At 26.5% G+C, this 14,724-nt stretch overlaps 1 protein-coding gene across 1 annotated transcript; it reads right to left on the reverse strand.

Annotated features, from left to right (window-relative positions):
• Positions 1-3,710: 3,710 nt before the first annotated feature.
• On the reverse strand, positions 3,711-11,177 carry LOC134829027 (uncharacterized protein DDB_G0283357-like). Its single transcript, XM_063842020.1, has 6 exons — positions 10,403-11,177; positions 8,878-8,993; positions 4,468-4,584; positions 4,238-4,408; positions 4,061-4,180; positions 3,711-4,001 (listed from the first exon to the last, which is right to left on the reverse strand). Exons 1-6 carry the CDS (start codon positions 11,175-11,177, stop codon positions 3,711-3,713), a joined length of 1,590 nt encoding a protein of 529 aa, XP_063698090.1.
• Between the last annotated feature and the right edge of the window lie 3,547 nt (positions 11,178-14,724).

Below are 14,724 nucleotides of genomic sequence, written 5' to 3' on the forward strand. Positions count from 1 at the left end.
TGAAAATTGACTTGAGAAAAAAAGTACGATTTTTGCTCCTCATATGATAAAATCGTACTTTTTTTTATTTCTTCAAAAATCGATCAGATATCAATGGAAATCAACTTAAAAATGAATATTTATTAACTTTTGGCTTTGAAACCCATCAAAATTGACTTGGATTTTTGAAAATCGTACTCAAAAATCGAGATATCAATGGAAATTAACTTAAAAATGAATATTTATTAACTTTTGCTTTGAAACCCATCAAAAGTTGGTTGAAAATTGACTTGAGAAAAAAAGTACGATTTTTATTTTTGCTCCTCATATGATAAAATCGTACGATTTTTTTTTATTTCATCAAAAATCGATCAGATATCAATGGAAATCAACTTAAAAATGCATATTTATTAACTTTTAGCTTTGAAACCCATCAAAAGTTGGTTGAAAATTGACTTGAGAAAAAAAGTACGATTTTTGCTCCTCATATGATAAAATCGTACTTTTTTTTATTTCATCAAAAATCGATCAGATATCAATGGAAATCAACTTAAAAATGAATATTTATTAACTTTTAGCTTTGAAACCCATCAAAAGTTGGTTGAAAATTGACTTGAGAAAAAAAGTACGATTTTTGCTCCTCATATGATAAAATCGTACTTTTTTTTTCTTCAAAAATCGATCAGATATCAATGGAAATCAACTTAAAAATGAATATTTATTAACTTTTGGCTTTGAAACCCATCAAAAGTTAGTTGAAAATTGACTTGAGAAAAAAAGTACGATTTTTGCTCCTCATATGATAAAATCGTACTTTTTTTTATTTCTTCAAAAATCGATCAGATATCAATGGAAATCAACTTAAAAATGAATATTTATTAACTTTTGGCTTTGAAACCCATCAAAAGTTGGTTGAAAATTGACTTGAGAAAAAAAGTACGATTTTTGCTCCTCATATGATAAAATCGTACTTTTTTTTATTTCGTCAAAAATCGATCAAATATCAATGGAAATCAACTTAAAAATGAATATTTATTAACTTTTAGCTTTGAAACCCATCAAAAGTTGGTTGAAAATTGACTTGAGAAAAAAAGTACGATTTTTGCTCCTCATATGATAAAATCGTACTTTTTTTTATTTCATCAAAAATCGATCAGATATCAATGGAAATCAACTTAAAAATGAATATTTATTAACTTTTAGCTTTAAAACCCATCAAAAGTTGGTTGGTTGAAAATTGATCAAAAATCGATCAGATATCAATGAAAATCAACTTAAAAATGCATATTTATTAACTTTTAGCTTTAAAAGCCATCAAAAATTGGTTGAAAAGTGACTTGAGAAAAAAAGTACGATTTTTTGCTCCTCATATGATAAAATCGTACTTTTTTTTATTTCATCAAAAATCGATCAGATATCAATGGAAATCAACTTAAAAATGAATATTTATTAACTTTTGGCTTTGAAACCCATCAAAAGTTGGTTGAAAATTGACTTGAGGAAAATAGTACGATTTTTGCTCCTCATATGGTAAAATCGTACTTTTTTTTATTTCATCAAAAATCGATCAGATATCAATGGAAATCAACTTAAAAATGAATATTTATTAACTTTTAGCTTTGAAACCCATCAAAAGTTGGTTGAAAATTGACTTGAGAAAAAAAGTACGATTTTTGCTCCTCATATGATAAAATCGTACTTTTTTTTATTTCATCAAAAATCGATCAGATATCAATGGAAATCAACTTTGAAATGCATATTTATTAACTTTTAGCTTTGAAACCCATCAAAAGTTGGTTGAAAATTGACTTGAGAAAAAAAGTACGATTTTTGCTCCTCATATGATAAAATCGTACTTTTTTTTATTTCATCAAAAATCGATCAGATATCAATGGAAATCAACTTAAAAATGAATATTTATTAACTTTTAGCTTTGAAACCCATCAAAAGTTGGTTGAAAATTGACTTGAGAAAAAAAGTACGATTTTTGCTCCTCATATGATAAAATCGTACTTTTTTTTATTTCATCAAAAATCGATCAGATATCAATGGAAATCAACTTAAAAATGAATATTTATTAACTTTTAGCTTTGAAACCCATCAAAATTTGGTTGAAAATTGACTTGAGAAAAAAGTACGATTTTTGCTCCTCATATGATAAAATCGTACTTTTTTTTATTTCATCAAAAATCGATCAGATATCAATGGAAATTAACTTTAGAATGCATATTTATTAACTTTTAGCTTTGAAACCCATCAAAAGTTGGTTGAAAATTAACTTGAGAAAAAAAGTACGATTTTTGCTCCTCATATGATAAAATCGTACTTTTTTTTATTTCATCAAAAATCGATCAGATATCAATGGAAATCAACTTTAGAATGAATAAAAAATAACGTAAAATCTTTTTTTTATTTCTTCAAAAATCGATCAGATATCAATGGAAATCAACTTCATAAAAAAATATTTATGGGGCAACTTTTTAGAAATGATGTTCAAATGATTCTAAAAACATTTTTTTCATTTATTTAATTATTTATTTATTTTTATTATTCATTTATTTTTTTTATTATTATATTACATCGTTTAATTTTGATATAATTACAATTACATTATTTTTTTGATTCAACTTTTAATTTAATTTATTCTAATAATTCACAGTAATTTTTTTATATGAATAAGAATTTTTTTAATTTTTACCCATGTTTTTTTTTTATTTTTTCGTGGTAGGTAGTATAATAATGTTGTATAAGATGTTAAGAAATTTGTGTATTTTTATATTTATTTTTTTTTAATTAACAAAATTAATTGTGGAATAGATATTAAATTTTTATTTTGTTTGGAATAAAATTTTGCAAGGATTTTTTTTTAAAAACGTACCAATTTTTTTAATAAAAATTTTAATATAATAATTAAGGCACATATTATTATAAATTTTTCATCTAATTTTGTTTTTTTTTTTATCTATGATATTTAAAAATTTTTATTATTATTAAATGGGGTTGTTTTTATTTTTTTTTGTTCGAAAGTTCAAAAATTTACTAACTTTGTGTAACTATTTTTTTTTTGATAATATTTTTTTTTGTGAAACCATTTTATATTTTTGCTTCTCGTTTGGGATGATTATTAATTTTTTTTCACATGACATTTATATATTTTTTTTGAGATAATATAAGTTAAAAAGTGTTAACATAAAATTTTTTGATTATTATTTTTTTTTTAAATGTTTGATTGATTTTATTTTATTTTTTTTTTTTACAAATAGTAACAAATTATGATGATTCTATAGATTTTTCGCTATAATAATAAATATAAATATTAAATATATCATATTTATTTATATAAACCTACACAAAAATTTGAAATACTTTTGATCAGTAGAAAATTTGTAATTTTTTATTTGATTAATATTTTAATTTTATTTATTTTTTTTTTGGGTTTGTATGGCACGATATAAATATATTTAATTTAAATTTAGGTCTACGATTTTTTTTAATCTACAGATCCATCCAAAAAATAAAGTTTTTAACTTGGTCCATTTAGGCGTCAATTTTTTTCATTAATTTTAATTTTTTCCTAACAAATATATTTTTTTATGATAATAAATTTTGTTGTACAATTATTTATTATCATAACTTTTTTTCATAATAATTTTTTTTTTTTAATAATAAAATTTATCTAAAATTTTTCCTTTGACATAAAATTCAATAAAAAAAAACAATAAAAATTAATTTTAAAATTCGTTACACGATAATTCGCTAAAATAATTGTCGAGTGGTGATCCGTCAGCACTGTAATTATCGTAGACTGGAGTAAAGGAGGCGCCAACTTGTAAATTAAAATGCGGTCCTTCGAGGGAATCGCCTGCTTCCCATGGTTGGGGACTCAAAGTATCAATGTCGGACTCGTTATTTGGCTCGTAATACGGACTGGAATTGAGAACATTGAAGAATGCATCGGAAAATCGACCGATTTCTGTCGAACCGAAGGCTTCTTGGAAGCCGGGAAGGGGAGTTAATGGAGGCTAAAAAGAAAAAAATTGAAATTTTTCAAAAAAAAAATTTAAATTTTGATAAAAATTACCTCTGGCGGCTTTCGTTCAAGCTTTTCTTCGGCAACTTTTCTGCTAAATACCTCGGGATTGTTGTCCCTTCGTCGTCGTTTCGTTCGTTTAGCTGGCACAACGTCATTATTAGGCCCATCCTGAAGGATTTTTATGGTCAGGTAAGAGATTTTTTAAAAAATAATTTAAAAATTTACCGAAATAAAATGTTTTTCACTCATTTTCCGTCGATACGCGTCATGCGAGGCGTAGTTGTTGTTGTTGTAAAACCCATATTCGAACGAAGATTGAAGCAGCTCGAGATCGGACATCGGAAGCCCTTTCTTGTTGTTGCTGTGGTGATGTCCTCGCATCCATTTGTGCGTATTCTACGAACAAAGGCATCTCATTAAAACTTTTTTTCGCAAAAAAACTCGTTAAAACTTACTTGTACACCTTGATGCATCCACGCTTGCGAGCTACACTCGTTATTTGGCACTCTTGATTCATTGGGAGACGATGCGGCGTTATTATACTCGTCAGTGAATTCATACGGATCATTTATCTGAAATAATAAGACACAGAAAAAAACGACAATTGAGACAATTTGAAAGCAATTTCATTTCCATGCCACACAAAATCGCAGGGAACTCGTGTCGTGAGTGAATTCAAGCACGAAAAAAGGACGTGGAATGAGTTGAGAGCGCAATATTGATCATGCGCCGTCGTTGCGGGGAAAATTTCATCGGATACTGGGCAATTATGGTGCAAAGTAGCTCTACTCGTTCCCTTACGAGAGGTAATTATACCAAAAATTTCAACAAAATCTAAAGTAAAATTCTCTTTTTTAGCCAAAAACCTCCATAGAGAGCACTTTTGAACGACGTGCCTGCGACGAAGCTACATGAAAAACCCATTTCCTCCTTTTTTCGGTCGTTACATCGCACGTACAAGCCACGTACAACACACGAAATTCAACAAGTGGCATTCAAATTCATGAAATATGGATTTTTGTGTACGAAAACTCCCACGCATTCGCTGTGTGTCAGTGTATTGGTGCGTTATCGTCTCCTTTTTTTTTGAATTTCCATGTGTCTCAATCTAGGCGCGCTAAAATGTCGTCGTCGTCGTATGCATCGAACAAGCCATCAACAATTTTCACGCTCGTACAGTGCTTTTCGGGTGGCAAATGATGTATTACGAGGCAAGTGATAAATAATAATAATAACATATCGTCATTACATAACTCAAAAAAACGAGGTTTGGGAGTAGTTTTGTTCGAGTTGATCGCATTTTGAGGTTAAAAGTTTAAATTTTTCGAATTTTTCTCATTTTTGTACTCCTCAAGAGTAAAGAAAAATTTAATGTTTTCATAATTTTTGAGACTCAAAAAATTTTTTTTATCAAAATTTAAGTCTTTTTAATAGATTGACATTTAATTTTCCATCTAAAACTTGAAATTCTCAATTTCGTACTCCTCAAAATTTAAAAAGCTTCTTTTTTGTTTCTCGTGATTCTAAAGATTTTTCTTTCTATTATGAATAATTTTTAAGTTCGATCAACTTCTGTTTTCAATCTGAAAAGTAAAAATTTCACATTTTGGTATTCCTCATTTTACATTTTTATACTCCTCATTATTCGGATGGTTCTTTTATCAAGCCATTGAACGATTTGAACGAAAATTTTGGTGAATTTTTTGTTAAATAACATTTTTGTACTCCTCTTTTCACAATATTGTACTCCTCATTAAGTCAAAAATTTAATTTAAAATTTCTGTAACTTTAACGAAACATTTTTATACTCCTCAAGACGCTTATAAAATTGATCTATTAACTAATATTTTACTTTTTGATACTTCTCAATTCACTTTTTAGTACTCCTCATTCTTCTACCTTTTCATCAGCTCCTGATTCTAAGAGATCTAATTTTTTTGTTTCAAAATTTGAATTTTTCACATTTTAGTATTCCTCAATTCAAATTTCAATACTTCTTGGAATAAGTTTTATCGATATGCATCAAAAAATTTGAATTTTTACTTAACAATTTCGTATTTTTCAAAGCCCAAAATAAAAAATTTGCAATTTCACATTTTATTACTCCTCATTTTACAATTTCATACTCCTCTTGTCTAAAACTTATTATTTCAACTTTCAAAGTCATTCCATAAAAGCCTTATGAAATTTGAGACAAAATCTAATATTTCACATTTTAATACTCCTCATTTCACAATTTGATACTCCTCAAACCAAAAGACGCCATTTTCCGCATAAAACCGCCTTTTTTCTTCGAAATGCGGTAAAAATGTCGTAATTTCACGTATACAAAATGAGTGATGCCCTCGCATCTAGACGAAACAATGACGTAAACTAAAAGAGTTTACATACAAGAGGAAAATTCCAGGGACGAGATTTCCGCAAAAAAAATCCTTCGATCGATTTTAGTAACGTTCCCAACGAAATTACACGAAATTAGGCTCCCACATACACATCGTTGGTGTCGGCATTATTGATTGATCATCGTTGAGTTTATTTTATGTGCTTTCCGTTTTGTACATAACAGCCGCACAGGGATTGAAACTAAATACAGCGGAGTACATAGAAGAAGAGGTTTGTTGTTATTTTTGCTATTTTATCGATTTTCCCAACCAAGCAGCAGCAGCAGAGTGTTTTATTATTATTATTATTATATTTTTTTTTTGCCTTCTATGTACCACATAAATACTTGTGTTATGTACTTTCGAGGCAGTATCCGTGATGGCGATATAGAGGAATTTCGTGTACGGAGCTCGAAGCTTTTGTTCGTACCGACTTTTGGGTAGAAGTTGGGTTTTGTAGCGAAATACGGGGGAGATAGGGAGTGTCAAATTAGCTTTTTTTTGTTGCGAAGAGCAAAGTTAATTAATTGAATTTGGGTTAAATGTTGTGAAGTGATCCGCGATTCATGTTGAGATGATTTTTGGTTGGCAGGATGATTTTTTGTGATGAAAATTATGAAGATCAAAAGGGCTTAATTGGAGTTTAATTTGTCGTAAATGAGCGAAATTATTGATTTTTACGAATTTTTTGGTAAGTCATGAAATAATTTTTTTTTGAAATAAACAAAATTGAAAATTGAACAAAATTAAAAAAATTTTCAAAATAAAATTTAATTAACATAATTTCTATTTTAATTTAAAAAATAAAAATCTCTGTTCTAAAAAAAAAAATAAAAAAAAATAAAAAAATAATTTAAATTAATTAAATTAGTTAAACATTTTTAAGACTACTTTATATTTCAAAAATTATCATTAAAAAAAATTAAAAATTTATTTTTTTCTAAATTTTCAATAATTTTATTTTTAATTTTAAAATTTTTAATTTGAAAATATAAAATAGTCTTAAAAATGTTTAACTAATTTAATTAATTTAAATTATTTTTTTTAGAACAGAAATTTTTATTTTTTAAATTAAAATAGAAATTATGTTAATAAAATTTTATTTTTAAAAATTTTTCAAATATTTTTTTTTATTATTAAAAAATTGAGTTTTTGAACATATTTAAGCTAATTTTCGTAATAAAAAAATAATTAATGAAATTAAAGAAAAAATTATTTTTTTTTAATTCTTTGGCAAAAAATTTACCTCAAATGCTCAGACTTCAGAAAATTTTTAATAAATAATTTTTTTTGCATAAAAGAAGGGCACAAAACAAATTTTAGGTAAGTTTTAAAATTAAATTAATAAAAAAAAATTTTGCGTTAAAAATATTTGTTTTGACAGATTTCAATTAGAAAAGTCAAAATTTATGAAAAAAAATGAGAGCACTGAAGCCCATTTTAAGTACAGATCTATTGAAAATTAAGTCTTTAAGTAACTCAATGAAGCTTTTTGAGACATTAGAGTCAAAAATCAAGCCGAATTAGAAAGCATTTGACAAAAAATGAGCCAATTAAGAAAAAATTCTTCACGTAAGTTTTCGAATTTGTCAATTTTTGACTTAAAAAAAATTTTTGAGCACATTTTAATTTAAAAAATTAAATTTTTAGGTTCGAAATTTTCCTTCTTGAACGATTGACGCTCCTTTTGACGACTTCTGAAGCCACATTTCAACCCAAAAAATTCCCATAAAAACAAATTATTCACGCCAAAAACATTTTCCACTCTAATCCCTGTTTAAAGAAAGCACGAACGAACACATGAACTCGCGCCGTACGAGCAATTGTATGAAAATTCTCTCTTTCTCTCGCTCTTTAAAATAATATTGTGCATGGATCTTCCCTTATGTACGTCAGAGTTATGTGCCGTCCGGTATATAGAAGGGATACATGAACCGAAAATGACATAAAGGCAAGGCAAGGCATGGTTTTTCCTTTGTTGTTATTTCAATCCGACTCGCACAGCGAGCAAAATCGATACAGCCAAGAGAAAAATTTATGCTGCTACTGTGTAATATTTTTTCGTATCCTAGAATTTTCTTTTTTTTTCCTCTTTTTTTGCCGTACGCACCTACGTGGCTTTTTTTTCGTGTGTGACGTGCGACGGAAAACGGAGACCCAACCAACGTGAATGAGTTAAAAGGCGTGTAAATTCTTTTTATGGGATTTTTTTTTCGTTTTTTGATGTGTTGCCGCTTCAAAAGTCGTCAAATGGGAAAATTTTTTGTCAAACAGGCGCCAATTTTCCTTCGGATTTTCGGTCGAAAGGCATTCAATCACTCACAAAATAAATAAATGGGGAGGCGATGTGTCCTCGACGATTCAACAAGTGTCTTTGTGTCACTGCTAAAGACGAAAACGAAGACGAGGAAAAAGTTTTGAAAAGCACGACACGAGTGGCGACGCCTGGTTAATGAACGGTAAATAATGAATGACTTTACTCACCATCGCTCCGTTGTTGTTTTTCCGACTCATTAACGTCGCGCGTTCATTTCGCTGCTGCGATCGTCGGCGATTTTTGTTGTTATTGCAAAAACTTTCACTTGTACTGTTGCTCAAATCTGGAAAAGTGTCAGAAAAAAAATATTTTTAAATAATTATCGGAGAATTGTTGCTCTGCTGCCAAAAATAACAAAAAAATAATAATAAAACGAGGTTAGAATGGAAAAATAAACGAAATAATGAATAATTTATAGACACAAACACAGAACTTGTTGAACACAAATTTCTTCTAGCTTTTTTTTTCATTTCATTCGCGCTGTGAACAACATATTTTAATGTCTCCGCACATTTACAGCAACGGGGCATAGACGCTAAGGAATGTAAATATTGGCGCCGACACACCATTTGTCATATTTTGCGAGCAAGATAGCGCAATGGTGATGACGGGACTTGTTTTTATCGGTAAAGCGGAGGAATTTTTTAAATTTTTAAGTAATTTTTGGCAGGTTTTTGTGAAAAATTTGCAGAAATTTGTCAAGAAAAGGAAATTTTTTCACTTTTTTTTTTAAATCATAGATAAAAAACGATTTTTTTTAAATATTTTTTGAATGAAAATTTTAGAATTTTTTATAAAACTTTGCAAAGAAGGACAAAATTTTAAAAATTTTTAGTCAAAAATTAAAATTTTTCCATAATGATATAACTTTTTGATTTATTAAAAAAAAAATAAATTTCAAATAAAAAAAATTAACAAAATTTTAATTAAAAAAATTAAATAAATTTTAAATTATTAAATAATTTTTAAATTTTAGTAAAATAATTAAATTTTATTATTTTTAAGAGAAATTTTAATTTTATTTTATTTATATTTTTTTTTAATTTTGAGTTTTAATTTAATTTTAAAAATTAATTATTATTTTTTCAAAGAATTTATTTTGAAAAGAATAATTTAAGAAAAAATTATTTTAAAATTTAATTTTTGATTTTTTTGCAGTAATTTGTAGAAACTTTTTAAAAAAATTTGGTTTCAATTAATTTAAATAATTATTTTTTTATTAAATTTTTAAATTTTATTTAAATTCGTTGTTAATTTTTCTTTAATTTAATTTTTTCATTTTTAAAAATTTTTAATTATTATTTCTTTTAAAGTATTTTTGAAAGAATAAAATTGTTTTTATAAAAATATTCAAAGCATTTTAATTTTGGTTCATTTATTTTTGTGTTATTTTTGGTTTAAATAAATTTTTTAATATGAGTATGAAAGAAAAATTTTGAATTTTTAAATATTTTGATCAAAAGCTGCGAAGTTTTTATATTTTTAGTAGTTAAATTTGAAAAAAATTAAATTGAACAAAAAAAAAAATAATAATTTTTTGACTATTTGTACTTTCAATCAATGAAAAATTTTATAAATTTCTGAAATTTTCTTCAGAAAATTATTTTTTAAAATTAAAATTAATGAATTTCTTTAAATTTTTTTCAGATTTCTAACCAAAAAAATGCAAATTCGAGTCAATTCATTGCTTACCTGTTGAGTTTGGTGTCATGGGAGATTGTGGCGGATGCACATTGGGTGTCGTCGCGTCACTCGTTGCCATTTCCGTTGCACTCGATCCCGTTCCCGCCGCATCTGGCGACGCATTTTTACTACTTTCTACCTCCTTTTCGGTCTTTGCCACTGCTGGAGACGCCGGAAATTCATCGGCATACGCACTTTTGGGCGTTCCCGCTGACGACGGCGTCGATGGATTCGTTTGCTGATGATGCGGCGACGACGACTCAAAACTTTCGGAAGCGTAAAAGTTGCTCTCGGAATTGTTGAAGTAATTCCCGCTTCGATGGTAGGGCGGCATCGCATGATGATAACTGGCTTGACGGAAATTTTCGTATGGATTTGCTGCACTCGATGGCGCGCCGTATGTCGATTGTCCGCCGTAATAACCGCCGGGATAATTCTCGTTACCGCCAATTAAGTTGCCGTTGCTGTTGCCGAAACCGTCTCGCAAACTCGCATAGCTGTTTTGGTAGTGCGGCGACGGCGACGGGGGCATCGATGCGGGATGATTGTACCCGTTGGACGAATATTGGTGATGATAGTACGAGCGATGATGGTACGTGTCGTAATAATTGCCGTAATTGCTGCTGTTCGTGCCGCCGTAGCCACGGGCAGCGAAGGGATGATGATGCGATGGATGTGAGGCGCCGTAACGCAGGGCAGACGGATGCAGCGACGAATGGTGATAGGGATGCATGTAAGGATTCGGACCATTTCGGTAATCGATGTAGTTGTTGTAACAATCCATTTTCTCTTTTCTTCTTTTTTTCTCGGAAACTTTTCTTTTTTGTCCACTTTTTTTAATGAAAACTTTTATTTTTTACATTCTCAGAAGAAATATTTTTTGTACTTCATTTTATTTCATTTTTTGAGTGAGAAAGAGTCTATTTTTAGTTCATGTTGCATGGAAAGCGGAGATCACGTTCTAACAATAATCGATATTTATGTCACGTGACGTACATTTTTCGTGTTGTTACTACCACTCGGAATCTGGCGAGGGAAATATAATAATTAAATGTTATGAAATTGATTCAAAAAGTTACAATGTTTAAAAGTTTGCGAGCTTTTTATTACAATTAAGGCTGATACAATTTTCAAAAATGTTTCATTTTTTTTAAATAATTTTTATTTATGAAATAATTAATTAAAATATAAATTAATAAAAATAAATATTATTTAATTAATTAAATTTTATTTTTTTTTATTAATTTAATGTTATTTAATTAAATTAATTTTTTTATTAATTAGGTAATTTAATGTCGATTGATTAATAAAAAAAAAATTAATTAATTAAATTACATTTATTTTTTTTTTACAATAAAATATTTTATTTTTTTTTTTAATTAATTAATTTTTTTAATTAAGCTAAACAATAAATTTAATTTAAAATAATTTGAAAAATAATAATTAATTTTATTTTTGAATTTTTATAGAAATTTGTATTAAAAAGTTAATAAATTTAATAAGATTTTTATTGTAATTTTTTTTAAATTTCAAATACTATTTTTAGATTTTTTTTTATTTTGAAATTTATATTAAAGTTTCAAAATTAATTTTAAATTTATTTTTATTTTTTAAAAAATATTTAATATAAACTTGAGTTTCATCTTTTACATAAAATTTTAAAATATATCAAATTCATGTTAAAAAAGTTATAAAAAAATATAAATCTTACAAATTTTTTAAGTTAAATATTTTTATTAAATTTATGTTATTTTAAATTTTAGAAAAAGTTCAAAAATAAAAAAAAATTAAAAAAATTTAAAAATTTGAAATTTATTAAATATTTTGTTCAAAAATAATTAAAATTTTATTTTTATTTAATAAATTTAATTATTAAATTTTTTAAATATTTTAATTTTTGAATTAAAATTTATTTAATAAAATTTAAAAAAATTAAAATATTTTCTGAAAAAAATGAAAAAATTAAATTTTTTGAAAATATTAAAATTTTTTAATATAAAAAACTTTTGAAAATTATATCAGCCTTAAAAATAATTTTAGTAAATTTTCCAATTAAATCGAAAAATCAATTCCTCAACATTAAAAACATTTTTTTTCGTGAAAAACACACAAGAAAAATATTGAAGCCATTCAATGGCAAAAAGTCATCAAACTTCTTATTTTTTTTTTAAAGTGAAAAACTTCTTTTTCTTGCCGCACTTTCATATGGGTGCCGTCGCATAATTTTTTTTTCCGAAAAAAAACTTGAAATTGAATTCTTTGCACTCTCGTGTGTGTGTGTGTGTTCAGCAAACTCGTCCATCCATCCAGAATAATAGAAAAATTCTTTACTTTTTCCCCATGTAGGCTCCGTGTTCGCACTCACATAAAGTACACGTGATGCGCGACAAATGTAATCGAGGATGCGTAGAAAATGTCAATAATTCTACCCAAATCATGCCTCCCTACGAAGCTACACACACGCGATTACAGCACATTTACTTTTTACACACATCTACGCCACTGACGCAACGCAAAAGTAGCTCTTATAAGGTCTCCGTGCACGTCGTCGTCGTCGTCGAGGAAGGTATATGACACGATAATGATGATGATTATTATGCAGCACAGCGAAACAGACAAAAAACCGTCAGTATCAGCGATAGTCTCCTGAGGGCTACGTACGACGACGACGAATTTCCTGCTGCGTTCGCAGACATCGACGACGCATTGCACACAAAACGAGCACATAACTGGGCTTGTCAGAGAGAGGGAGAATTTGCGTTGCCGAGTTTTTTTTTTGCTTCTCCGTAGGTTTCGAGTATATAAGTGATAATAGGGTTCGCAGCTCGAACGGAACGGAGCGCGATGTTTATGTACAAAATGTTATTTTATGTACAAACTTTTATATTGTAGGTCAATTACAAAGGATTCTTGCTAGAATATTATTATTATTATTTTTTGTTGTTGATGAATTTTGTTTTTTTTTTGCTTACAGAAAATGGAAATATAATTTACATAAACCAGGCGAAAATTTTGGGACAAAAAATGATTTTTTGTTGTTTGTGGTGCGAAAATGGGAGTGTCGATGCGTCAAAAAAAAAAATATTTGGAATTATGGAAAAAAATATTATTTATGTTTTTTTAGGATGCTTGAAGCAAATTGAAAAAAATATTTGAAATTTTTAGTATAATTTAAAATAATTTAAAAAATTTTTTTTAAATTTTAAATTTCAATCCAATAATTTTAATTTTCAATAAAAATTCAAATTTTAATAGAAATTTTTACTAAATAATTATTTAATTATTAAAATTTATATTTTTAAAATTATTTATTTTTATAAATTAATTTTAATTTTATTAAATTTTTAATTTAATTTAATTAAAATTTTAAATTATTATTGTAGAAATAATAATGAAATTTTTCTAAAGTTTTTTTATATAAATTCATAAAAATAATAAATTAAAAAATTAATAATAAAAAAAATAAAAATAATTATAAATTTATAAATTAATTTATTAATTTAAATTTAATAAATTTAACGTATAATTTTTTTTAAACATTTATAATAAAAAAAATAAAAATTTTGGTTATAAAATATTATTCAAAAAATATTTTTTTATTTATTATGATTTTTTTTTTGTTTTTTTTTTAATTTTAATATTTTAAATTATGAATTTAATAGTATTTAAAATATTTTTCATTTTGTATTTTTTTTTATTTTTAGAATATGAATCTTAAAAATCAAATTTATTTAATAACTTGAAATTATTTTAAAAATATAAAAAAATTTGAGGAATATAAATATAATAAAATATAGAAAAATTTCGCAAAAAGTTCTAAATTAATGATTTAAAACTTTGTTTTAACTTTATATGTAAATTTTATTATTTTTTTTTTAATTTCAATAAGATCAATAATTTTAGATTTTTTTTAAATTAATTTTTGTTTCACTTGTTTTTTTTTTAATTTTTTCTTGAAATTTGAATTAAGCCTTACATATGAAAAAAAAATCTTTAATATTGATTTTTTTCCTCTTTCAGGTTTTCCCGGGAAAATTCATCATCATCATCATCAAACCATGAAACACACACACGAATGCTTGAGAAAAACGACGGAAAAACAGGAAATTAATTCTCTAGGTCAAAATCAATCAAATTTCAATAAATTCGTCGATTCGATTGAATTAACAAAAATAATCTTGTTCATGTATTTTACAATAAATAAAATGAAATTGATTGATTTTCCATCCTTGTGTCGGTTTTGGCGTGCATACCGAGCACTATTCATACTGGGCGAGCACATACTTTTATGTTCGTCGTATTGTTATTATGTGTCTGAAAAGTAATCAGTT

This window comes from Culicoides brevitarsis, chromosome 2 (assembly GCF_036172545.1).
Source record: "Culicoides brevitarsis isolate CSIRO-B50_1 chromosome 2, AGI_CSIRO_Cbre_v1, whole genome shotgun sequence".
NCBI lineage: Eukaryota > Metazoa > Arthropoda > Insecta > Diptera > Ceratopogonidae > Culicoides > Culicoides brevitarsis.